The sequence below is a fragment of the Oncorhynchus clarkii genome, chromosome 19 (assembly GCF_045791955.1).
Source record: "Oncorhynchus clarkii lewisi isolate Uvic-CL-2024 chromosome 19, UVic_Ocla_1.0, whole genome shotgun sequence".
NCBI classification, from domain to species: Eukaryota; Metazoa; Chordata; class Actinopteri; order Salmoniformes; family Salmonidae; genus Oncorhynchus; species Oncorhynchus clarkii.
The window spans coordinates 25,170,468-25,195,709 of record NC_092165.1 but is presented as its reverse complement, the minus strand read 5'-3'; the positions used below and the strand labels follow the sequence as shown (position 1 = coordinate 25,195,709).

Genomic DNA, 25,242 nt, shown 5'->3' with positions numbered 1-25,242 from the left:
TCCCTCCCCTCCCTTATCTCACTCCTTCCTTCCCTCCCTGCCTTTGTGGAGGACTAGCAAAGCTCTAGTTTGTTGTTGTTGCTCAGACAAAGACACTGCAGCAGCACTTTTGATTCAAACACAGACACAGACGGCGTGAGTGAGTAAATGCAAGGTGTTGAGAGAGAGAGGCAAGAAGAGTGGAAGATCGAAAAGATAAAAACAGTGAACTCCTCTCTTTCTCTTCTCTCTTCCCTTCTGTTTGTTTTCCCCGTGTAAACATGTGACGTCATCACAGGGTGCTTTTACGGAGAGTTACTGGTGTGTGTTTGTGTCAGGCCGCTGGCCCTGCGCCAATCAAACGAGCCAAGGGTCGGCACTCGTCCGACAGGTTACTGGGGAAAGACATGTGACACCTGCTCAAGGGTCAGTTACAGAAAAGCGCACACACTGGCTCCACGCTCCTCTGTCAGGTAAACATAGGGCAGATGAGTCAAGACTTGTCTGAGGTTGAAGCAGGTTTCCCAGTGTGTGTGTGTGCTTTCACTCAGTCACATTGCTTTGAGGTCACAGGGTGTTTTGATGAGCGTGTTGTGGATGTACGCATGAGTGTTGATTTCACAGCAGTGGAAAGAAAATCAGGACGTGTTACCAGGACAGGTACTCAGAGCATGTGCTGGCTAACTGCCAAGTGTCTTCACTGACATTTTTAACCTCTCCCTGGCCCAGTCTGTAATACCTACATGTTTCAAGCAGACCACCATAGTTCCTGTGCCCAAGAACACCAAGGTAACCTGCCTAAATGACTCACGTCTGTAGCCATGAAGTGCTTTGAAAGGCTGGTCATGGCTCACATCAACACCATCATGCCAGAAACCCTAGACCTGCTCCAATTTGCATTCCGCCCCAACAGATCCAGAGTGTATATGAGCAAGGAAAGAACCCTAAACTCATGTCCAGGTAGGGACTGTTACACTCTGACTTTTCACATGCTTTCTAAATGATGATAATAGGTACTGTAGTCAAGCTCTGGAAGTATATATGGTTTATAATGACTGCTGTAAAAGGACATTTACTGTAAGTGTATCTTCAAGTACAGGGTGGCTGTTTTTTCTCTCACTGACCGCAGTGGGTTAGTCATAGGAGTGAACTAGTGTGCCTCTCTCAACAGCTGAAAACAAACACATTTAGACCTGTGTGTGTGTGTGTGTCACACCAGGGATAACTATAGTTCGATAGAGTTCAGGCATAACTGAATGAACAACAGAGACAGAATGCAATGTGGAATGTTATTAAATAGTTTGTCTTTGTCTCTGGGGAATGGTCCTCGGCGCCAGATACTGATGACAGGTAGCCCTTTGCTGGGCAGCTGGCATCGAACCCCCCACTGGGGGAAAGGCATTGAGGGGAACGTGCATTATTGTGCCATGCTTTTAGGTCAAAGGTAAATAGGTGAATAACATTCCGTGCATGGCTAATAGGAAGAAGAGAAGAACGAGACACTATGCTGAGGATGATACATTTGTATTCATTCCCACTATGCCCGTAGTATAGGAAACAGAATGAATGATGTTATTGCTGCTTGATAAAGTTAAATGAGCATTCAGACCAGCCTTCCTGTTTGAACTTTCATAAACAAAAATGTTAACTATGCCTTGTGGAAAGTAACTACTTTGGAGGTGATTACAACTATTCCACCCCCCAAAATGTTTTAAAAACTTTTAAAAACTATTTCAATACAAATCTCAGAAAGTGACTACTTTTCAAAACTATTTGAAAACAGATCTCAGAAAGTAACTACATTTGTAAACTATTTGAATACAGATATGAGAAAGCAAATACTTTAAAAAAACATATTTGAATATAGATCTCAGGAAGTGACTACTTTTCTGAAACTCTTGAATTTGCTGCCTTCAAGTAATGGCAGGGCTGTATCTGGAACTGTATGTTGCTGTTAGAAATAGAATGAATAGAGCTACTATTCCAATCTATCTGACAGTCATATTTGATCTGCACAATACGTTTCTATCTGAACATGTTGTAAATGTCCCTTCTCCTAAATGTCTATTGCCACAGGTGTACATAATCAAGTCAAATCAATTAACCAATGATATTTTATTGATAAGTATAAATACGTTGTGACGCTCAACTACTGTATGACTCTTTCAACATGCCACTGAAAAGATCGAAAGCTGCAATGAAATTAATGATACCTGAATATAGTGTAGAGTAATTCAAAGCCATTTGCAAAGATTGCTAACAGCAAGTTGGATGCTTAGCAAAAACAACTTTGAACCTCTTTGTCCATCTGAGGGTAAGTGTTCTTGTTTCAAACACACACTATACCATCTTTAAAGCGATGGTTCTCTCAGAATACAAACTAACATGATTTTCATCCTACCTTTTCTGTAGCTGATTCAAAGCGGCAGTTTTCGGATATGTAGTTTCCTTTCAACACTTAATAGCCATATTTTGTTAGTGCTAGCATTCTCAGTAACACTTAACATTACACTGGTCTTGTGCCTGTGTAATTGGAGCATAATTTGTATTAGCATGTCGCACAATACCGTGCTAATTGCATTTTAATTGCATAGCAATGAGCTGAGAGTTTTTGTAACTCTTCCTCTTGTGTACAGTAGTGACTGTGACTTATTTCACTTAAGTAATAACTCCTTTATCATTGATGGAAAGATCTCATGATGCCAAGAATAGGGGTGTTAACGCCGGTGTCCTGGCTAAATCCCCAGTCTAGCCCTCGTACCATCATTGCCACCTAATCATCCCCAGCTTCCAAATTGGCTAATTTATCCACCTTCATCTCCCCTGTAACTATTTCCCAGGTCGTTGTTGTAAATGACAATGTGTTCTCAGTCAATTTACCTGGTAAAATAAGGGTAAAATAAAAAAATTGAAATAAATATCATAAAATGATATAGCAATTTCCAAAGTTCTATGTAACAACAATATTGCTATCATAATAAGCAAACTACATATGTAAAAGAACTTGATGTCAAGTTTTACCTTATTACCTTATGTCTTACTCATTATGAAATTATATATGTTACTCATTTCGAACATGAAAAAGTGCTCAACTCTAATGTTGAGGTGATGTCCCTCGTGTATTTAATTCTTGGCTACAGGCTATATTAAAATTCATATCTAAGAGCACTCCAAAAACCATATGCTTATGATCATATTTTTAGACCAATTCAACTAATTGTTGTAGTTTTTGGTTCTTCGTCAAATACAGTTGAAGTCGGAAGTTTACATACACTTAGGTTGGAGTCATTAAAACTCATTTTTCAACCACTCCACAAATTTCTTGTTAACAAACTTTAGTTTTGGCAAGTCGGTTAGGACATCTACTTTGTGCACAAGTAATTTTTCCTACAATTGTTTACAGACAGATTATTTCACTTATAATGAACTGTATCACAGTTCCAGTTTGGGAAATTCCAGAAAAGGATGTCATGGCTTTAGAAGCTTCTGACATCATTTGAGTCAATTGGAGGTGTACCTGTGGATGTATTTCAAGGCCTACCTTCAAACTCAGTGCCTCTTTGCTTGACATCATGGGAAAATCAAAAGAAATCAGCCAAGACCTCAGAAAATAAATTGTAGACCTCCACAAGTCTGGTTCATCCTTGGGAGCAATTTCCAAATGCCTGAAGGTACCTCGTTCATCTGTACAGACAATAGTACGCAAGTATAAACACCATGGGACCACGCAGCCGTCATACCGCTCAGGAAGGAGACACGTTCTGTCTCCTAGAGATGAACCTACTTTGGTGCGAAAAGTGCAAATCAATCCCAGAACAATAGCAAAGGACCTTGTGAAGATGCTGGAGGAAACAGGTATAAAAGTATCTATATCCACAGTAAAATGAGTCTTATATCAACATAACCTGAAAGGACGCACAGCAAGGAAGAAGCCACTGCTCCAAACCGCCATAAAAAGCCAGACTACAGTTTGCATCTGCACATGGGGACAAAGATCACACTTTTTGGAGAAATGTCCTCTGGTCTGATGAAACAAAAATATAACTGTTTGGACATAATTACCATTGTTATGTTTGGAGGAAAAAGGGGGAGGCTTGCAAGCAGAAGAACACCATCCCAACGGGGAAGCCCGGGGGTGGCAGCATCATGTTGTGGGGGTGCTTTGCTGCAGGAGGGACTGGTGCACTTTACAAAATAGATGGCATCATGAGGGAGGAAAATTATGTGGATATATTGAAGCAACATCTCAAGACATCAGTTAAAGTTAAAGTTAAAGCTTGGTCGCAAATGGGTCATCCAAATGGACAATGACCCCAAGCATACTTCCAAAGTTGTGGCAAAATGGCTTAAGGACAACAATGTCAAGGTATTGGAGTAGCCATCACAAAGCCCTGACCTCAATCCTATAGAAAATTTGTGGGCAGAACTGAAAAAGTGTGTGCGAGCAAGGAGGCCAACAAACCTGACTCAGTTACACCAGCTCTGTCAAGAGGAATGGGCCAAAATTCACCCAACTTATTGTAGGAAGCTTGTGCAAGGCTACCCAAAACATTTGACCCAAGCTAAACAATTTAAAGGCAATGCTACCAAATGCTAATTGAGTGTATGTAAACTTCTGACCCACTGGGAATGTGATGAAAGAAATAAAAGCTGAAATAAATCATTCTCTCTACTATTATTCTAACATTTCACATTGTTAAACTAAAGTGGTGATCCTAACTGACATAAGACACAGACATTTTTATTAGGATTAAATGTCAGGAATTGTGATAGACTGAGTTTAATTGTATTTGGCTAAGCTGTATGTAAACTTCAACTGTATTTGGCAGCAATGTATTATCATTTATTTTCAAATAACTTTTCGGAGATGTATTCAAAATACTTTCAAATATGATTTGTTTTTCTGAGACCTGTATTTGAATATCAATAGTTGCCTTTTAGTTGAAACTATATAAACTGTATTTGACTACTGTAGCTCTATTTTTTTTTTATAGTATGTATTTTCCAATAAACTACAAAATACAACTATTTTCTGCCCAGGTCTGGTGTGTAGAGTATGTTTTATGTCAAAGGGGAAACTGAAAAGGTACACACAGTGCTGGTTGTTCTTGTCAATGCAAAACAGACATCACTTGAATACATTAGAAGTAAATATCTTGCTGTTTAAATTAGCTGGAGGACTACTTACTGTTAGTAGTATTTCTGAGTTGTCTTTACTAATTCTCGTAAACAGCTCCAAAGCCTCCAATGAGCTTCAGATGTTTGCACTGATTTATGTGGTGTTTTATTCGTTAGGGGTTAAAGGTAAACTAAGCAAAATGACGTTGCATGAGCAGCACTGCAGATATTGCGATGAGCAAGATTCAAAGAGTATCTGTGCATGTGCATGGGTTCACTTCACGCTCTTACAATGTGGTCGCCACTGGACCAAAACAGCAGAGAAGTTGAGCCTCGCACTCCAACGCTCTTAGTAGTTGCGGAAATGGACTCACTATGCTGTTGACTTTGAGCATCTATGTTGTATCCTGACTCTATCTTTAAGACAAAATAGAGAATAGAATAATAAGGCATAAAAAAAACATATTTCCAATGCGGCCCTCACGTGTGCATGTCTGTTTGTGTGTGTGCGTATGTTATATACAAACGTGTCCATGTACTTCTGAAGTACTATCAGTAGCTGAGTTGAGTATTTATTTACCACTGGCATGAATAGCCTCCTTACACCCCCCCCCCCCTCCCCCCACACACACACTTATAATTAGTCATGTGGTTGAGTGTGTGTGTGTGTTGAGGTGACAGTTTGGCAGTTGGTTGGGGGTATGCTTGGTCTATTCAGGGGCAGGCTTGGTCTATTCAGAGGGGATTGGTCCTTTGTATTTGGCTAGGGGCCCTGGCCTGACCTGCAGGAGAGTGGTCTGCCATACTCAAAGAGACAGAGAATGGAGGGAGAGAGAGAGAGAGAGAAAGAGCAAGAGAGAAGGGGAGAGAGAGGTCATGTACTTTAGGTCATGTACTTTAGTATAGTTTGCTCTCCCTTTAATGTTTTTTTTTTGGAATGAGTCGAAAATTAGTGACGCAGTTATTTCTTGTGTAAACTGTTGGAGGTGTGTGTGTGTGTGCGGATGAGTTGAGTGTGGAGGAGTGTGTGTGCAAATGTTAACAAGTGAGAAGAGGAGTGTGGTTGATTAGGAATGTTCTAATGACTTCCCCCTGTCATGCTTCTTGATTTAATAACAATCACGTGTCACTATTTCAACCTAAATTACCCACAGGTCTAGTATCAGCTAGTCCTTCTCAAATCCTAACCTTCACTTGCAAAAGGTTGCATGTTTGAATCCTGATGATAAAAAGTTGTTTTTGCAATTTTTGTTCTAAGCCTATCCCAAACCTTAAACGTTACCTTAACCATTCAGAGTTAATGCCTACCTTTAAGATTTTGGAATGAATGCCTAAACTTAACCCTAACCTTAATAATTCAGAGCTAATGCCTAAACTTAACCTTAAACACTTCCAAATGTAACGTTTGGAACAAAATTGAAATTTGAAGTTTGAGAAACATGGATGAATGACTAATTCTGACGTGAGACTGAGAGCTTGTTGCAGCTCCGGTCCAACTGACCTAAAGTCAGTTTGGAGTTTTACCGCCTAATGCAAGTGAAGGGAACAGTGTTCACTGTTGCCCCTAGTGGCCGGGTTTCCACATCATCCCAAAGTCCTCGGACATGGATAGAGGTCTAATACTGACTTGTATCACAGGTGACCTGGCTGCTGAACACATAGACCTACAGCATGAGTGAGGAGATGGTTATAGCCTACTGGTATGAATGGTGAAAATGTCCGTATTTAACCCACTATTATAAAATAAACCCTGTCTTAATTTAAGTCACTTTTAGACTGATTGAAAATGTGAAATGTCGTAACAGAATGAGCCTATAGTTAGTTATATTACAGCTTTACATAATGTGTTTTCTTTGGCAAAAACAAATGAAAGGCACTCTCGATTTGCAAAAATGAGTTTATTAAAATGATCCAGGGGGCATGACTCCCAAGGCACATTTTAGCATGTTCTCCACCTCCTCTCCAAAACAAATGGTGATGTATTTGTACAGCTGCTATTTGTGCCCTAAAACACACTCGACTTCATTATGTTCACTTCTTTCCTTTCAAGCTCAACACCACGCTTTGTGTGTGTGTGTGTGTGTGTGCACTGCCAGCCCCAAGCTTTGCCACGCGGTCATGTGTGGACTTCTAATTTGCTGACGAGCAACTCTGTTCTCCTCTCTTCACTGGCATGAGCCGACGAAACACACGCTCTCACACACACACCGTATGCATTGGGGACGGGGAAGAGCTCAAATAACCGCTGAGGACTATGATTTCTGACGGGACTTGGTTCGATTTGTCTCTGTAAACCTCGGTGTTTGATTCTGGGTGAGGATTACAATGCAGGACTGTAAAAGTAATTTACGCAGAGGCGGTTGTTCCAAAGACGTGTTCTGTCTATGCCTCGCAATTCGTATATCGTCAGGTCGCCTAATGAGAGGAAACAGAGCTTGGAATCATCGTCGGGAATCGGACATTCATTTTGCTGTTACAATGTGTTGTTGGTGGGATCATTGTGGGATGGATGATTCCTCTTGACGAGTTAATCTTGTCACTGACCAATTAAATCGGGTCCATATCGCGTGGTCTACGTAGGCTATCAATCACAGTCGTAGGGTACATTTGTCAAAATACCCTAAATATAATCTACTTTCATTAAAAACGAATAGTATAAATGTACACTATATTGTAGCTTATTTAGTATAGGGATGACAGTAGGCTAGGGCTATCGTTCTCCCAATGCCCCCCCCCCCCCCCCCCCCCCCCCCCGTTATTTTCTATCATTATAGGTTTACTGTTTATAACGGTGCTTTGAAGCATTTGTATGACACAAGTTCGCAGCAGGCTATGCTCGGCTCCCACGGTTGGTTTTGAACTTTTAAACAATAGTCTAGCTCTTACGATCAACGTTTAAATGCCATAGCGTATTCTCAGTTCAAATGTAGACTTGCGTACACCAAGACACGCAGTGAATAAACTTCCAAAATATTGACTTCTGTGCGCCTGTCATGTTGACCAACTGGTTTAGATGGACCATTGACATAGGCTCCTACTACCTGTAAGGTTTGGCTGTGAACTACTGTATGGCATCAATGACATGACTTCGCTGCCACTCACCTGTGCGCAGTCAAGAGAAAGGCGAGAGTTTTAGAAATGCATTATTTATTTTTTTAAATGAGAGACAGTCTTTGGAAAAGGGTGATGTTCTCGCCGGGGCTGTGGTAGATAGACAATTCTGATAATTAGCTGGCCCCAAACCGAGCGCCCTCTTAACAAGGCAACCCCACACAATGACATTACCTCGACTGTCTGTCAGCTGCTGTAACATCATTTATTTTCCGCTTAGAAGAGGCTCCTGGGATTGTTCTTCCATCAGTTCCAAATTGGAAACAAGTTGTCCTCATCACTTGAGTTAGTGAGTAAATTATATAGTTTTTTTTTTCACTTCTAAAAGTGATAAAAGAGTGCAATAGGCATAGGCTGCAATCTGTGGGAATGCTACCTGAATAATTACATTGCATTTGTAGTGCAGTGTAGGGCCTATCTGATTATCAATGTTCTTACGTGGGACGTGTCATCCCCAGAAGAGTCGACATTCCCGCAGCGCCTAGCCTAGTTCAATACACGATGAGCGTGGTGTGCTGGTGTGCAGCTCAACCGCTGTCTTTTGAAGCCATTTCAAGTGAAAACGGTATGGCGTTTAACCACTGGAACCGCAAGACGAACGCGTTTGCTTGCGTCTCTTATGTAGCCATTTTTCTTTTAGGAAGACGAAATCAGCTCGCCGTAATTAAAGGGAGCGCGTGGTCCAATCTGGGTGCTGCGTGTTTACCATGGCGTGTAACTGTTAAACCGGCCCGGGTTTCATCTGCCTCTGGTGGAGCATGACTCGTTTTATAACAGGGGGAATGAGTGTTTTATTTTTTTCAGAGACTGCTGTGGTAAAACAAATCCTCAGATACCGGCGGATTAAACCATATAAACATGACTGTTACCTCAATTAAATACGCAGTGATGAGAACGAGAGAGATTGAGAGAGAGGGACAAATAGTATAGGGAATTTGAGAAAGGGAGAACGAAAGGAGGGGAAAAAGATAGACAGAGAAAGAGTGAGGGAAAAGAGATAATGTGAGTGGGGAGAGAGTCACTCACTCACTTGATGTACAGTGTTTAGTGACAGCTGTGGGTAAATCAATCATAGAGACACAGGATTTGAAAGGTTGTCTGGTTATTTGAAGGTTAGGGCTACAATGGCCTGGTTATGTGAAGGTTGCAGATTAGTTATATGATGGTTATGACCTGTGTGTGTGTGTGTGTGTGTCATAGAGAAAGGCATCTGCAGTACTTGACTGTATGGTGGGTGTCTGTTTTCCACAGACCTCACTGCCTGAAATACTCTACATAACTCCACTGACAGAGACAGAGAGAGAAAGACAGAGAGATGAGGTTGGGGAACAGAGAGCGGTCGTGGACTTAAGTATAGTTTTCAGTATAGGACGGTAGTGTGTAAAGTATGTCAGTGTGAGTGTGTGGGATAAATGTGGAGTGTTTAGAAGAGTCAGGTTACATGAGGTATGTGTGTGTAAAGTTGTGTTTTCCAGCTAGTTCTGTGCTGTTATGATAGAATGATAACGACAACGATTATATAGTAACACAAAAATATTTTTTAAAGTCTCTCTCTTTCTCCCTCCATTACCTGACTGTCTAACACTAACCCCCCCTCTCTCTGTCCTCCAGGAGTCTAGGTGGTGTTGTCCATGGGTCCCGTCATGCCCCCCAGTAAGAAGCCTGAGGTGTCTGGCATTAGTGTAGCCAGCGCCAGCATGTCCCACCTCTACCAGACCGGCTCGCTGTCCCGCGCCCTGCAGGAGGCTGAGGAACTTGACCTGGTCCTCCCCGTCCACCTGGCCCTCCCCTTGGCACCCCTCCCCGGTGGGGCCGCCAAACCAGAGAAAGGCACCGCCACCCCGGGTATGGAGGACGAGGAGTTGACCAACCTCAACTGGCTCCACGAGAGCAAGAACCTGCTCAACAGCTTCGGAGACCCCGTGCTGCGCAGCGTCAGCCCTGTGGGCGGCGAGGGGGGTGGTACCCGCGACGGGGACCTCGACGACACCCCGCCGTCGCCGTCGATGGTGGGCGGGGACCTTCCATACGATGCCCAGCGCAACCCCAACTGTAAGCCGCCCTATTCATTCAGCTGTCTGATTTTCATGGCGATTGAGGACGCTCCGTCCAAGAGGCTGCCCGTGAAGGAGATATACAACTGGATCCTGGAACACTTCCCCTACTTCGCTAACGCTCCCACAGGCTGGAAGAACTCTGTCAGGCACAACCTGTCCCTCAATAAGTGCTTCAAGAAGGTGGACAAGGACAGGAGCCAGGTAAGAAGGAGGAGGAGCACACACAGATATTCATGTAGCACGCGCGCATGCACATTCACATGATTCATGCACATACAGTTGAAGTCGGAAGTTTACATGCACCTTAGCCAAATACATTTGAACTCAGTTTTTCACAATTCCTGACATTTAATCCTAGTAAAAATTCCCTGTTTTAGGTCAGTTAGGATCACCACTTTATTTGAATAATGTGAAATGTCAGAGTAATAGTAGAGAGAATGATTTATTTCAGCTTTTATTTCTTTCATCACATTCCCAGTGGGTCAGAAGTTTACACACACTCAATTAGTATTTGGTAGCATTGCCTTTACATTGTTTAACTTGGGTCAAATGTTTCGGGTAGCCTTCCACAAGCTTCCCACAATAAGTTGGGTGAATTTTGGCCCATTCCTCTGACAGAGCTGGTGTAACTGAATCAGGTTTGCTCGCACACGCTTTTTCAGTTCTGCCCACAAATGTTCTATAGGATTGAGGTCAGGGCTTTGTGATGGACACTCCAATACCTTGACATTGTTGTCCTTAAGCCATTTTGCCACAACTTTGGAAGTATGCTTGGGGTCATTGTCCATTTGGATGACCCATTTGCGACCAAGCTTTAACTTCCTGACTGATGTCTTGAGATGTTGCCTCAATTTTTCCATATCATTTTGCTTCCTCATGATGCCATCTATTTTGTGAAGTGCACCAGTCCCTCCTGCAGCAAAGCATCCCCACAACATGATGCTTCCAGCCCTGTGCTTCCCCGTTGGAATGGTGTTCTTCGGCTTGCAAGCCTCCCCCTTTTTCCTCCACACATAACGATGGTCAATATGGCCAAACAGTTATATTTTTGTTTCATCAGACCAGAGGACATTTCTCCAAAAAGTATGATCTTTGTCCTCATGTGCAGTTGCAAACCAGACAGAACGCGTCTCCTTACTGAGAGGTATGACGGCTGCGTGGTCCCATGGTGTTTATACTTTTGTACTATTGTTTGTACAGATGAATGTGGTACCTTCAGGCGTTTGAAAATTGCTCCCAAGGATGAACCAGACTTGTGGAGGTCCACCATTTTTTTTCTGAGGTCTTGGCTGATTTCTTGTGATTTTCCCATGATGTCAAGCAAAGAGGCATTGAGTTTGAAGGTAGGCCTGGAAATACATCCACAGGTACACCTCCAATTGACTCAAATTATGTCAATTAGCCTATCAGAAGCTTCTAAAGCCATGACATATTTTCTGGAATTTAAAGGCACAGTCAACTTAGTGTATGTAAACTTCTGACCCACTGGAATTGTGATACAGTGACTTATAAGTGAAATAATCTGTCTGTAAACAATTGTTGGAAAAATTACTTGTGTCATACACAAAGTAGATGTCCTAACCGACTTGACAAAACTATAGTTTGTTAACAAGAAATTTGTGGAGTGGTTGAAAAAGGAGTTTTATTGACTCCAACCTAAGTGTATGTAAACTTTCGACTTCAACTGTATGCACTAGAGTTTGACAGGGGAACAGGACTCCCGCGGGATTCTGGCAGGAATGGGAGTGAAGTTTTAGAGTCAAGTTCGGGACAGGATCAACAGTCCACAGGAAGGCAGTACAGGAATAGTTATAAACAGAGTTTTTTGGGGCGGAAATATGTATTGCGTGAAGCATTTAATAAAATCAACCCACTGTAGGCTAGGCCTAATATTGTTTAATAAAATTAAATAAGGGTCATTTCCCCCCTCCCTCCAGCAGCTCACTATTACACATCGCTCCAGTTGTAGCCAGTCACTATAGGCTACCTCAGACGCCAATCTACTGTCAGTAGGCTAAATGATGAAGCCTTCAATAGAGCAATTGCCACGTCTTGTTTCAGCCAAGGACCCATCACTAACGTTGACATTAGAGCCAAAGGAAAGAGTGATGTTTTAGGATTTTGATGGAGTTTTCTTTAACAATGACGGAACCGAGTACAGGCTTGTAATGTCTTCTTTTTTTTTATGCTGCTGTTTAATCAAATACGCTACCAATCGGATAGTGGGACAGGCGGCCGGAAGTGGCATAGCTGCTCTACTCCCAACAACTGTACCATCAAGCCCAATTGTTTGTATATTTCACTAAACCTGTGCCATCTGAGGTGAAGAGTGAAATAAAAATAGATTGACTTATACAGTACTACCGCAAAATGTTAATTTTGTTCATGTGTTGTACACGTTCATACAGTTTGTGCACAGTGACTCGGCTGCAGACTCCAGCTTTATGCTGGCACTGTGCTGAGCAGACCATCCTGCTGGGGTCTAGGTCCTCATCCTCCAGCTTCATCTATCTACATTTAGGTCATTTTAGAATACGCTCTTGTCCTTAGCGACTTGTTCTCCCGTTAACTAAGACAGGTCAGACAACCACATGTCAGTCGCATATTGCATTGCTGAAATCATCATGTTCAATACTTCCTAAACAAACACAACAACTTGCATATTTCTGTGTGCAGAAATGAGCGCGGGACGGGAAGGGAGTGAATTGTCATCAGAAAGGGACAGGAAGTTCCGTTGTTGTAGAACTGTTGCGGGATCCGGACAGTACAGGAAAGTCATTGACAGGACAAGACAGGACAGGAATTCATTTTCGCTCCTCAACCTCTAATACGCACCTGCATGCGAGTACAAACACACACACATGCGCACACACACACACACACACACACACACACACACACACACACACACACACACACACACACACACACACACACACACTTGCCAGAGTCAAGTACAGACAAAACCCTATCCTGGTATCGCTGTGACATGTCATTGATGTTTTGTTTGAATTGCAAATTCCTGCACTGCAGCCAAACCTTTCTTGAAAAATGGACAAGTGTGTTTTCAGATAATTGCTTGATAAATTCATTGCTAATCACTTGCAGAGAGTAAAGTCCCATCTACGTGTCTTTGTTCTCCGAGAGAGATAAATCTGGTACATTGAAAACAAAGGAAACATTCTGTATGATGCAATCCTGCTCCGTGTGTGTGAACAGTGGCTGACATATTAAGTTACTATGCTTCTGGGAAGTATCAGATGTTCGTATGCTAATGGTAAATTCCACTACTTTTACCAATTTCCACGGAACATTTTCCAAAACACATGTACTTGAAGAACATTGCAGATGCAAAGTTTTGTAACACAATGATGTTGTTTGTGCCGTCATTCGGTTACCAAACTTTGCATCGGTACTGTTCTTCAACTAAATGTGTTTTTGTAACATTTTCAGTGGGATGTTGTTAAAAGTTATCCTTATGCATAGTGGTTTATGTTTTTTGTAACTTTGCAATCATTTGTTTTTGTTTGAAATACGTTTTAAAGTGAGACATCTGAGTCTCAGCATCATTCTGTTAACGTGGAATTGCCCCATACAGATATTTACTATGACGCCACAATCATCAGTCACTGACTGGGACTGGTTTAATAGATTTACTTGAGTACATTACTTGTGTGTGTGTGTGTGTGTGTGTGTGTGTAGGCATGTGCTTACATACATGCACGTGATCTTGCGTGCTTGTGATTTCTTGTATGTTGGTTTCTGTGAGTGTGTGTGTGTGTGTGTGTGTGGAACAGTAAAGCCCTTCCATGTGACTCACAGTTCGCTGCCATCTGCTTAGGGCTGTATACCTGTCTCCATGGCAACGCCACTGCCATTGTCATGGAAAGCCAGCAGTTGCTGTAGCAACAGAGAAACTTATATATGTGTGTGTGTGTGTGCAATACTTGTTCTTTTGTTCAGGCATGTTTTTATAAAGTTCATATTTTATGAATAATATTACATGGATCTGTGTGTTTTGATTTGTTTTGTGTGTCTGTGCACTTGTGCGTGCTTGTGTGCATACTAAGCATGCATTCACGCACGCACACAGGTGTAGCACGCATAATGCATTCCCTTATCACGCAAGACTGGAACAATCTGGAAACCAAACTTTGAAATTGGATGTTGAAACCACTATCGACCAATCAGTTTCAATGCTAAAAATCCTGTAAGCTTTTACAGCATATCGTTGTTCCAATCTTTGTTAATGAGTTATTAACGATGCTAACGGGACTTGTGTGTGTCAGTAGGCCACTTTTCAGAGTGGAGTGTTTGTCATTCGCAGAGCCATTCCATCCATACTATTCCGTTTTCTGTTTAATGAATGGTGTTTGTAAAAGTTTTCCATGTTTGTGTGTGTATGTGTGTGTGTGTGTGTGTGTGTGTGTGTGTGTGTGTAAACTGTTTAATGAATGAGTGGGATGATTGTGTCTGTTTTCATTAGGCATTCAGTGAAAATGCACGAATCTATTACCTACGGTATGGAGAGGAGGACAGGAAAGGACAGGGGAGGAAGATAAGAGAGGTGAGGAGGAGGAGAAGAGAGGACAGGAGAGGAGGAAAGGGGAAGTGTGGATTGGATGAAGATGTGAGGTTTTGTCACTGGTTAAAGTGGTAGTGTGATTGTGGTATGTCGAGGATGTGGTATGTAGAGGTCTTTATGTTGCCTATTGTAAGGGATGTCCTTGTATGGAGTGATGTGATGGTTCAAACTGTGTGTGTTCGCAAGATTCCTGCAGATGCCTGCTGTGTGCGCGTGTTTGTGTGCGCAGGCGCGTTGGTGTGTATGTGGCAGTCAATGTGTCCTTGGTTTCCATGACGCTGTTTATGAACACAATGTTTCAGTTTGACACCTCATGACCGTGTACACACACACACTCACACACACACAGTTTTGTATTGCTATCCTTGTGGGAACCAAATAATTTATTATTTATTATAAGTTTCATGTTTTTTAGTTATATGTACGAGATACACATGGTATACACCGTCCAAATGCTTACTTGCAAGTTCCTTCTCGGCAATGCGACAACAATAATAAATAATAAATTATAAGAATAGGAACATAAAGTAAATGGCTCAATAGAATAGAATAAACGTTTTAGCATAAATATAATACAGGAAGGAACAAATTATAGTCCAATATTTACACGTGTATTGGGGAAGGGGCAAGTGTTTAAGTTGTGCAGTATTTAGCAATCATAACAAGAGCCTGGTAGCAGCATTTGTGATGTGTGTAGCATGAATGTATATGTGTGTGTGTGTGTGTGTGTGTACATGTGGGCTAAGGTGCAGGTGGTTAGTTCAGTTCTGGGGCAGCAGGCCTCATGCGCAGACCTCATGCGCCGATACCTTCTGCCCGACACAAACACACACAGACACACACAGTCCTATAACTAAGTGCAAATGCCACTTTAGTGCTCTCTCGCTATCTCGTGGTAAACATTGATTTAAACCTTGATTAATGCCACTGTTTTTTCCTCGTGTTTCTGTGGTGACCATGGCAAATGCAGATGGAATGCCCTGAGTGCCAGGCCGTAAAGATCAAGCCAGATAAGATTGTCAAGACCAAAACCAACATTTCATCTGCATTGAAATAGACCATGTCATTTACAAATAGAAGAGTTGCTCTATATTGACCAGTATTTAGAGGTTACCTTGACAATCTCTGTGTTATTGCTGAGTGAGTGCATGTAAATCTCTCTCTGTGTGTTTTTTGTGATTGTGTGTGTGTGTGTGTGTGTCATTGAGATTAATGTGTGTAATGCTTGCTAATGACTTTATTACTGTTGTAAAAAGGCGTGGCCTTTTAGCTCTGTCAGTCTGTGAGGTTCAGCTGTGTGTGTGTTTGCGTCCTGTTAGCTGTTTGGTTCAGCAGTTTAATTATTTACACAGGGAAACATGGTCGACACAGAGGGATGAGACACCAAGAGCATCTGCAATCTCTCTCTCTTGCTCTCTCTCTCTCTCTATCTCAATTAATTACATTGAAATGGCTTTATTGGCATGGGAAACATGTTCACATTGCCAAAGCAAGTTAAATAAACAATAGATAAAAGTGAAATAAACAATCAAAAATGAACAGTAAACATTACACTCACAAAAGTTTCAAAGGAATAGAGACATTTCAAATGTCATATTATGGCTATGTACACTGTTGTAATGATGTAGAAATAGTTCAAGCACAAAGGGAAAATAAATAAATAGAAGTATTCACTGGTTGCCCTTTTCTTGTGGCAACAGGTCACACGTCTTGCTGTAGTGATGGCACACTGAGGATTTCACTTAATAGATATGAAAGTTTACCAACATTTGATTTGTTTTCAAATTCTTTGTGAATCTGTGTGATTTGAGGGAAATATGTGTCTCTAACATGGTCATACCTTTGGCAGGAGGTTAGAAAGTGCAGCTCAGTTTGTGGGCAGTGTGCACAGAGCCTGTCTTCTCTTGAGAGCCAGGTCTGCCTACGGCGGCCTCTCTCAATAGCAAGGCTATTCTCACTGAGTATATACATAGTCAAATCTTTCCTTAAGTTTGGGTCAGTCACAGTGGTCAGGTATTCTGCTTTGTACTCTCTGTTCAGGGCCAAATACCATTCTAGTCTGCTCAGTTTTTTGTTTGTTAATTACTTGACACACTGGAAATAATAATATTTTTGTTTTCTCATGATTTGGTTGGGCCTAATTGTGTTGCTGGTCCTGGGGCTCTGTGTGGTCTGTTTGTGTTCGTGAACAGAGCCCCAGGACCAGCTCGCTTAGGGGACGCTTCTCTAGGTTAATCGCTCTGTAGGTGATTTCTCTGTCTCTCCCTCGCATAGTGGGTGTATTACCAGTGGAAGTCATTGAGGTTATGCTGATGCTACTAACAGACATGGACTGCAGCTGTAAACTCTGCTTAATAACACAGCAGCAGGTCAGGACCGATCCTGTGGACGCTCTGCCCCTAGTCCTCACCCCACCAGGGATCCTCTGCCCCTAGTCCTCACCCCACCAGGGATCCTCTGCCCCTAGTCCTCACCCCACCAGGGATCCTCTGCCCCTAGTCCTCACCCCACCAGGGATCCTCTGCCCCTAGTCCTCACCCCACCAGGGATCCTCTGCCACTATCCCTGGCCTGACCTGCTCTCTCACTGATCCCCTGAGCTACCTGTCCCTCTGCCTCCAGTCCCCTAGTCCCCTGTCCTCCAGCCTCACACTCTGCCCATCTGTGAACTCTTGGGCTAGGTGCCTGTTGATGTGTGCCAAGTCCCTATACCCCCTGTCACCTACCCTTAGCCCCCCATTCCCAGTCCCCAGTTCATGGTCTCGCGCTACCACCTGCCCACTTGGCTACCCCCCCCCTCCCCCCCGCCTGATGATGTGTGCCCTGGCCAGATGTTATCCTCTGTGTAGACAGATGTTAGCCTGCCAGGGTTAGCTGGTGTTAGCACGCACATCCTCTGCTACGCACCCAACCTCTCTCGTTCTTGCTCTCTCTCTCTCTCGTTCTCCAGTGGACATAGATCAGGAATATTTTCTCGGATCTTCAAACACTAAAGGGGCAGAAAACTATTCCATTGTTGTGTAGGTATTGTTGGTGGAAGGAGGGGTAATGTGATGTGGGTTTTCATTGCCAGAAATACCCTGCAATCAGTCCGTCTGCTCATCACACACATACACACAGATAGTGACTATTTCAATTGGGATGTTTTTAATGGGTCAATTTGAAGGAAGAGCCTGTAAAATAACTGTAGTTCAGAAATCCCCCTCTGTTCTCTATGTGTTGTGACTCATAGGCCAGGGGAGCTCATGTTAGACTAGACAAGACCTTCAGTCTGCTGGTTTATAGACCTCATTTTATAGAGAGAGAGGGGGGAGAGGGTAGAGTGAGAGAGGGCGTAGAGAGGGAGGGCAGAAAGAGGGAGAGAAGGGGGCGGAGAAGACGGAGAGGGATTTTTTCTATTTAAAAACCTTTATTGGCCCAATAGTTACATCATTAAAAGCACAAACTTGACTACATTTTAACGGACCTAGAAAGTTAGAACCAAGCCCCCTCCCGTCTAGGAGTGAGAGAGAGAGAAGGGGAGAGGGATACCCCTGGCAAACACCGTTATTTGTTTTCTGTTCATCGGCTGATGAGTTGTTGCATTCATCCGACCAGCCTTTAACTCTCTCTCTCTCTCTCTCTCAGGAGGAGAGGAGGAGGATAATGTTGTTGTGACAAGTAAAGATAACTGTGGTGGAATGTCATAGCAGACAATGACAGGGGATGAGAACACCATGCTCTCTCTCTCTGTGTTGTGTGTGTGGTGTGTGTGTGTGTGGTGTGTGTGTGTGTGTGCGCGCGCGTGTGTGCATGTGTGTGCGCGCGTGTGTGCATGTGTGTGTGTGCGCATACACTCCTATGCTAGGGGAGCCCGTGGTGTGAAGCATTTTCTAGCATGGTAACACTGAGTGAGCACTAGTCTGGACAGACTGAAAGAGAGGGAGAGAGGGAGGGAAGACTAGAGAGACGTTCTAACAGTTGAATATCTGTTAACGAGAGGGGAGATCTCAGTGAAATGTTCACTGTTAATCCTGGCAGCGTGTGCTCGAAGGGGAAAAACCTGAGGTGTTGTCATGCTGGAGTGAATCTTAACGCTTCATGCTTTCTTCACTCTGAGTGGATTTACTTTCTGCAAAGACAAGGGAATTGATCCCACAGCACCTTAATACAGCAGAGATTTTAGTGGCTGTGCCAGTGTGACAAAATGGAGAATGTATTCCTAGAAATCAACCGTGTGTATGTGTTTGCATGTGTGTGTGTCGGTCCTCTGTGATCTATTCTCCGCACACTACCACTCTTTGAAAGGTGATCTTCACTAATTAGGATGATATAGCTAATTAAATGCAGCTAATAATCCTTAATAATCCCCAATCTCTCTCCATATCTTTCCCTCTCCTCATTTTCCCATCTCTTGCTTTCTCTCTTTCAATCTCTCTCCCTGTCTTCCGATTGCCCTCTCGCTCACTTGCTCGCTCTCTCTCCTTCTCTCTCTCTCCTAGCCCTCCACCCGGTTCTAATAGAGGGTGGAAGTCAGACTGGATTCAGGATAGGGTTGGTGTTTCAGTATTCTTTGGCCTGTAGCTTGCTTTAGGTTTGTTTAGTTTGACCTTCACTTGTACAGTTCAAAGTACCCCTGTTAGTTCCCAGATTGCTAGTTCACATGGAAAAGTGTTAGACTGTTGTTGTTTAGGTTGGGGAAGCAGTGACTCTATAATAACATTGTAGAAGGACACTAGACATTAATTAAAGGGATGCACCATTAAAGGTGATGTAAAAAATATCTAATAAATAAATAAAAGTAGGGTCACGAGCCAAAACGGGTCCTTGAAAATTGTGCATAGTTGTGTACTATGTCATTAATTTCGTATTATACAGTATGTTACGTCCTGCAAAAAGATACATCGTACAATATGTTCCGAATTTGTAAGTGCTTAAGATCCCGGACCGCTTCTTTAACTTAATGACACTTCTGGAAAGTGCACTGCGTGACTAACGCTGTAAGACGCACTAACCATGTACAATTTGATAGAGGCTTGGAGAGATGCTGTTTGGGGCGAGCTATTTGTGCAGATTATTCTGGGTGGGGTGTGAAGTTAGTTGAGCTGTCTCTGCATTTTTTTCTCCATTGACGTTCTCTCTCTCTCTCTCTCTCTCTCTCTCTCTCTCTCTCTCTCTCTCTCTCTCTCTCTCTCTCTCTCTCTCTCTCTCACACACACACACAAAATAAAGGCTGTAATTAATGAATTTAAATATAGGAAGTCGTCAATGCTCCATAAATGTATTTCACCTTTATTTAGCTAGGCAAGTCAGTTAAAGAACAAATTCTTATTTTCAATGACAGCCTAGGAACAGCGGGTTAACTGCCTTGTTCAGGGGCAGAATGACAGATTTGTACCGTGTCAGCTCGTGGATTCGAACTAGCAACCTTTCGGTTACTGGCCCAACGCTCTAACCCAGGGGTTCTTAAAAAAAATTCAGCCTGAGACCCAAATGAGAAATTCTATGTTTTCCTGGAACCCAACCTTAGAAAAACTATACGGAATTTCATTGCCCTTGTGCCATTAAAAAAAAATGCAATATAGACAAATTCAAATAATGAAATACCCCATAAATATATTTTCATGTTTATTTTTCCCCATTAAAAACACTCTTACACACCTGTCTAGGTTGGAACCGTTGCTGTTAAAATAAAAAAATAAAAAATTCTGAACTGGAATAAACTGATTGTTTGATAAATTTCACCTTTATTTAACCAGGTAGTCCTAATGAGAGGTGTGTGGCTGGTTGAAGTTTTCAACAAGCATGTCTATTCTGTCAGAAGCCTGACTTGCATAGGTTATGTGGTGCCAAACTGGACCAGAACATCTACAGCTTTCTCAGTCTGCTGCAGATGAGCAACCCAGAACTGTGTGTTTGTCTCAAACAGCATATTGCTTCAATCAGTTTATTCCAGTTCAGAATAAAAATGATTACTTGCAACAGTTCCAACCTAGACTTGTTTTCAACAATCATTTCTACAGTAAAAGGTACAGTAGGCCTGATCATTTTTCATCTTCATCTGAACTTTTTCTTAGGTTTGCTAATTAGCTTGCTTTGGCTAACGTTAGCTATTAGCTGTGTAATGTTACAAGGCCAGGGGATTGTTTGAAAGAGAAACTCACATCTACTACTATGAGAGGTAGTACTCCCTTATTTCTGCTTATCGCCTGTTATAAAATGACAACAATGCCTTGCTAGTTGACTTACTTTTCCACTTTCGAAGGACTGTTTCATGAAGCACTGTTTCCTGAAGCACTGTTTCCTGAAGCATTCTGCCCTGTTCTGAAAGAACTCTCTGGGTTTACCGTCACGCTGTGGATGTTTGGTCAGGACGTGTCGTTTGATTAATTTGTTCGTTTTGAGAGACTCATTACTAAGCACTTCCCCGCACAAAACACATTGTGGGCGCTCTTCGTTATTTCTCAAAGTTTGTATGAAAGAGACAAGAAGTCATCACTGTATTTGCGTTTCATGACGATTGAGCTCAGTCAGAACTTGTGGCTAGCAGGAGTCCATTTTGTGACCGCGGTGAGTGAGGGCGAGTGGGAATAACAGGTCAGTGGCTTCAAAGACAGCGCTGCAGTGTGTGGGTCGCGGAGTGATCTTCAACACAACTGCGGGAAAAAAAACCCAGTAAACAGCGAAGCACATGGGAATCTCCCACTACCTCTACCTCTCCCACTCGTGCTGCTGCCAAACTGAGCAGAGACCGCTGATAATTCGAGACCGCTGATAATCCGAGACTGCTGATAATTCGAGACCGCTGATAATCCGAGACTGCTGATAATCCGAGACTGCTGATAATCCGAGACCGCTGATAATCCGAGACTGCTGATAATCCGAGACCGCTGATAATCCGAGACCGCTAATAATCCGAGACCGCTGATAAACCGAGACCGCTGATAAACCGAGACCGCTGATAAGCCGAGACCGCTGATAAACAGAGACCGCTGATAAACAGAGACCGCCGCTAAGCCGAGACCGCTGATAAACCGAGACCGCCGATAAGCCGAGAGCGCAGTTGCACTTGGCCAAATCAATTCCAGTAATTCATTAAATAATTAGACATTTACGTCGCGACCCACCATTAACAGGGTTGCGACCCATATTTCAGGAAACGCTGCTCTAACCACGTGGCTACCTAAATCCCTTGGTCCAGGTCAGGGTGAGGACAGTGTTGTTCCCAATGTTGTTCCTCACAGATCCACCATTCACAGTGGAGGACAGAGAGATGACGGGATGGCAGGAGGAGGAGGTGGAGGGATGAATTGATGGAGGGAAGGATGAGGGTGAGGAGAGGATGATAGTGGGCTCAGGACTGTGTTTTTTAAGTGTGAGAACGGAATAAATGGAATCGAGGAGGGAGGAGGAGAGAAGAGAGGTATGGAGAAGCAGGAGTAAGAGGAGGGTGAAAGGAATAGAGTAAGAGAGGAGGAAAATGATAGTGAGCTGTGCTTTTTTTTGAGTGAGAAAATAAGGAATTCAGGGGTAGGAGGGAGGAGGAGAAGGAGGATGATAATAGAGGGCTGTGTTATTTAGCGCGGGGGGCTGATAGGATTAACTGGATGGGCTGTGAGATGGAGGGATGAATCATCAGAGCGAGAGAGGGAGGGAAAGAGAGGGAGAGAGGGCGCAAGAGCCTTCTGCCAGAGCCATCAAACACCCGCTTTCACACACACACACAGGCACACACACAAACGCCACACACTCCGCGCAGCACGCCTGTTGCCTAGGATACCACTGTAATCCAACCTCTTCCCCCTCCTCCCTACATCCTCCATTCATTTCTCTGTCTCTCAGTCTCCCTCCTTTCTTTCTCTCTCAGAAGGGGACGACCACTGTAATGCAACCAAGCCCCACTTCGTCTTTTTCCACTCTCTCTCACACCTCTCTCTCATTTGCTCTTTCTCTTTCTCTCTCCTCTCTCCTCTCCCTTTCCCCACTTCCCCGCCTCAACCGTCTCTCTACATCTTTCTTTTTTTCTCCTCTCTCTCTCTCTCTCTCTCTCTCTCTCTCTCTCTCTCTCTCTCTCTCTCTCTCTCTCTCTCTGTCTCTCTCTCTCGGTTTTTTCCCTCTGATGGGGGGTTGTATTGAGTGTACTGTCTCAGAGCAGAGAGTTGTGCGAGGGAAAGAAATGCGAGGGAAAGAAATGCGAGGGAAAGTGCTCTTAAGCCCATCGATTCTTTCCTGATTACTGAACGTTTGGAATTCCAGCTGGCACAGCCCCTTTTCTCTCTGAGAGACGGATAGAAATAATCCCACTCAAGAGGAAACACACACACACACACACGTTTGTGCCTTTATGTCTTGTGCATAACTTCCTGGTAGACCTGATTGATATTACATTGTGGTAGCTTTTCATTTAAGCATCAGACAATAAACATATTTCCACCTCAAGCTGTCACTAAATTAATGACCCTGTGTGAAATAGGCATTCAAACCTGCCATCACACTAGCTTTCTCTCAATGCCCCACCTCTACTGCGATTAATTACTGGCTGGTAATTAGAGTCGATTATCTTTGTTTAAAGGTAGCACAATAACTTATTTCACATTCAGACACAAACCTGGGCTTTTTGATAATTACAGTAGGGTAGAAAATATGTTGGTTTGAAATGAGAAATGTTTTGTGTTTGTTTGGCTTTGTTTGTATGGTTTATGGTCTGATGTACACTTACTTACCAAAAGTATGTGGACACCTACTCATCAAACATCTCATTCCAAAATCATGGACATTAATATGGAGTCAGTCCCCACTTTACTGCTATAACAGCCTCCAGTCTTCTGGGAAGGCTTTCCACTAGATGTTGAAACATTGCTGCGGGGACTTGCTTCCATTCAGCCACAAAAGCATTAGTGAGGTCAGGCACTAATGTTGGGCGATTAGGCCTGGCTCGCAGTTGGCGTTCCAATTCATCCCAAAGGTCAGTGCTCTGGCCAGTCATGTTTTTCCACCCCCGATCGTAACAAATCATTTCTGTATGGACCTCACTTTGTGCACGTGGGCATTGTCATGCTGAAACAGGAAAGGGCCTGCCCCAAACTGTTGTCACAAAGTTGGAGGCACATAAACGTCTAGAATGTCATTGTATGCTGTAGCGTTAAGATTTCCCCTGTAACTAAGAGGCCTAGCCCGAAACATGGAAAGACAGCCCTAGACTATTATTCCTCCTCCACCAAACTTTACAGTTGGCACTATGCATTCGGGCAGGTATCGTTCTCCTGGCATCCGCAAAACCCAGATTTGTCCGTTGGACTGCAAGAAAGTATTTCCACTGCTCCAGAGTCCAATGGCGGCAAGCTCTACACCACTCCAGCTGACGCTTGGCATTGCGCATGGTGATTTTAGGCTTGCGTGTGGCTGCTCGGCCATGAAAACCCACTTCATGAAGCCCCCGATGAAACGTTATTGTGCTGATGTTGCTTCCAGAGGCAGTTTGGAACTTGGTAGTGAGTGTTTCAACCGAGCATAGATGATTTTTAAGTGCTACGCGCTTCAGCACTCGGCTGTCCTGTTCTGAGAGCTCATGTGGCCTACCACTTCGCAGCTGAGCCGTTGCTCCTAGACGTTTCCACTTCACAAAGAAGCACTTGACCGGGGCAGCTCTAGAAGGGCAGATTTTGACAAACTGACTAGTTGGAAAGGTGGCATCCTAGGATGGTGCCACGTTGAAAGTCACTGAGCTCTTCAGTAAGGCCATTCTACTGCCAATGTTTGTCTATGGAGATTGCATGGCTGTGTGCTCGATTGTATACACCTGTCAGCAATGGGTGTGGCTGAAATAGCCTAATTGTCACGTCTACGGCTGCTCCTCCCCTCCGGCACACGACGTCGCCGAAATACTAACCTCCTGTCCTAGATTTCATCATAACGCACACCTGGCATCCTTCATTACGCACCTGCAGATCATCATGATTCACACCTGGACTCCATTACCTCCCCTTTACATGTTCATTCCGCGGTCGGTATTGTTTCCTGTTCACAAGCTATCTCGTCACTGTTACACTGTCTTGTTTCATGTTTGTTGTTTTAGTAAACGTTTCACCTTCTTCTCGACTCACAGCGTAATCGTTACAGAATACCGACTCAAACCATGGAAGCAGCAGAAAATTTGAATCTCTCTCAGACGGTCAATGAACAGGGTAATCTTTTACATCAACACCCTGACCAGCTGGCACAACTGGGATTGGCTATGGAGGAGGTTTTTCGCAGTGTGCAACATCTCAAACACACCCGGGAGGCATTGCCTTCATCTAGCGGAGGATACTCTACAACCAGTCGACCCAGTCAGCCCATTCATCAACCCGCTCAAGTCACCGATACCCATTTATCCCTCCCAGATAAATATGACGGTACACCATCCAAATGCCGT

At 43.4% G+C, this 25,242-nt stretch overlaps 1 protein-coding gene across 5 annotated transcripts in view; it reads left to right on the top strand.

The window, feature by feature from the left end:
* Window positions 1–25,242, top strand: part of LOC139374956 (forkhead box N3) — a 111,583-nt gene that overhangs the window by 27,951 nt on the left and 58,390 nt on the right. For 2 of the 5 annotated variants that reach the window (XM_071116233.1, XM_071116234.1), the window contains exon 2: window positions 9,820–10,466. In XM_071116233.1, coding sequence (XP_070972334.1) covers window positions 9,840–10,466 — 627 coding nt within the window. In that variant the 5' untranslated portion in view covers window positions 9,820–9,839. Of the gene's footprint in view, window positions 1–602; window positions 940–7,123; window positions 7,411–8,119; window positions 8,498–9,819; window positions 10,467–25,242 lie in introns of those variants that run through there. The other 3 variants (XM_071116236.1, XM_071116237.1, XM_071116235.1) reach the window with 3 other exon arrangements.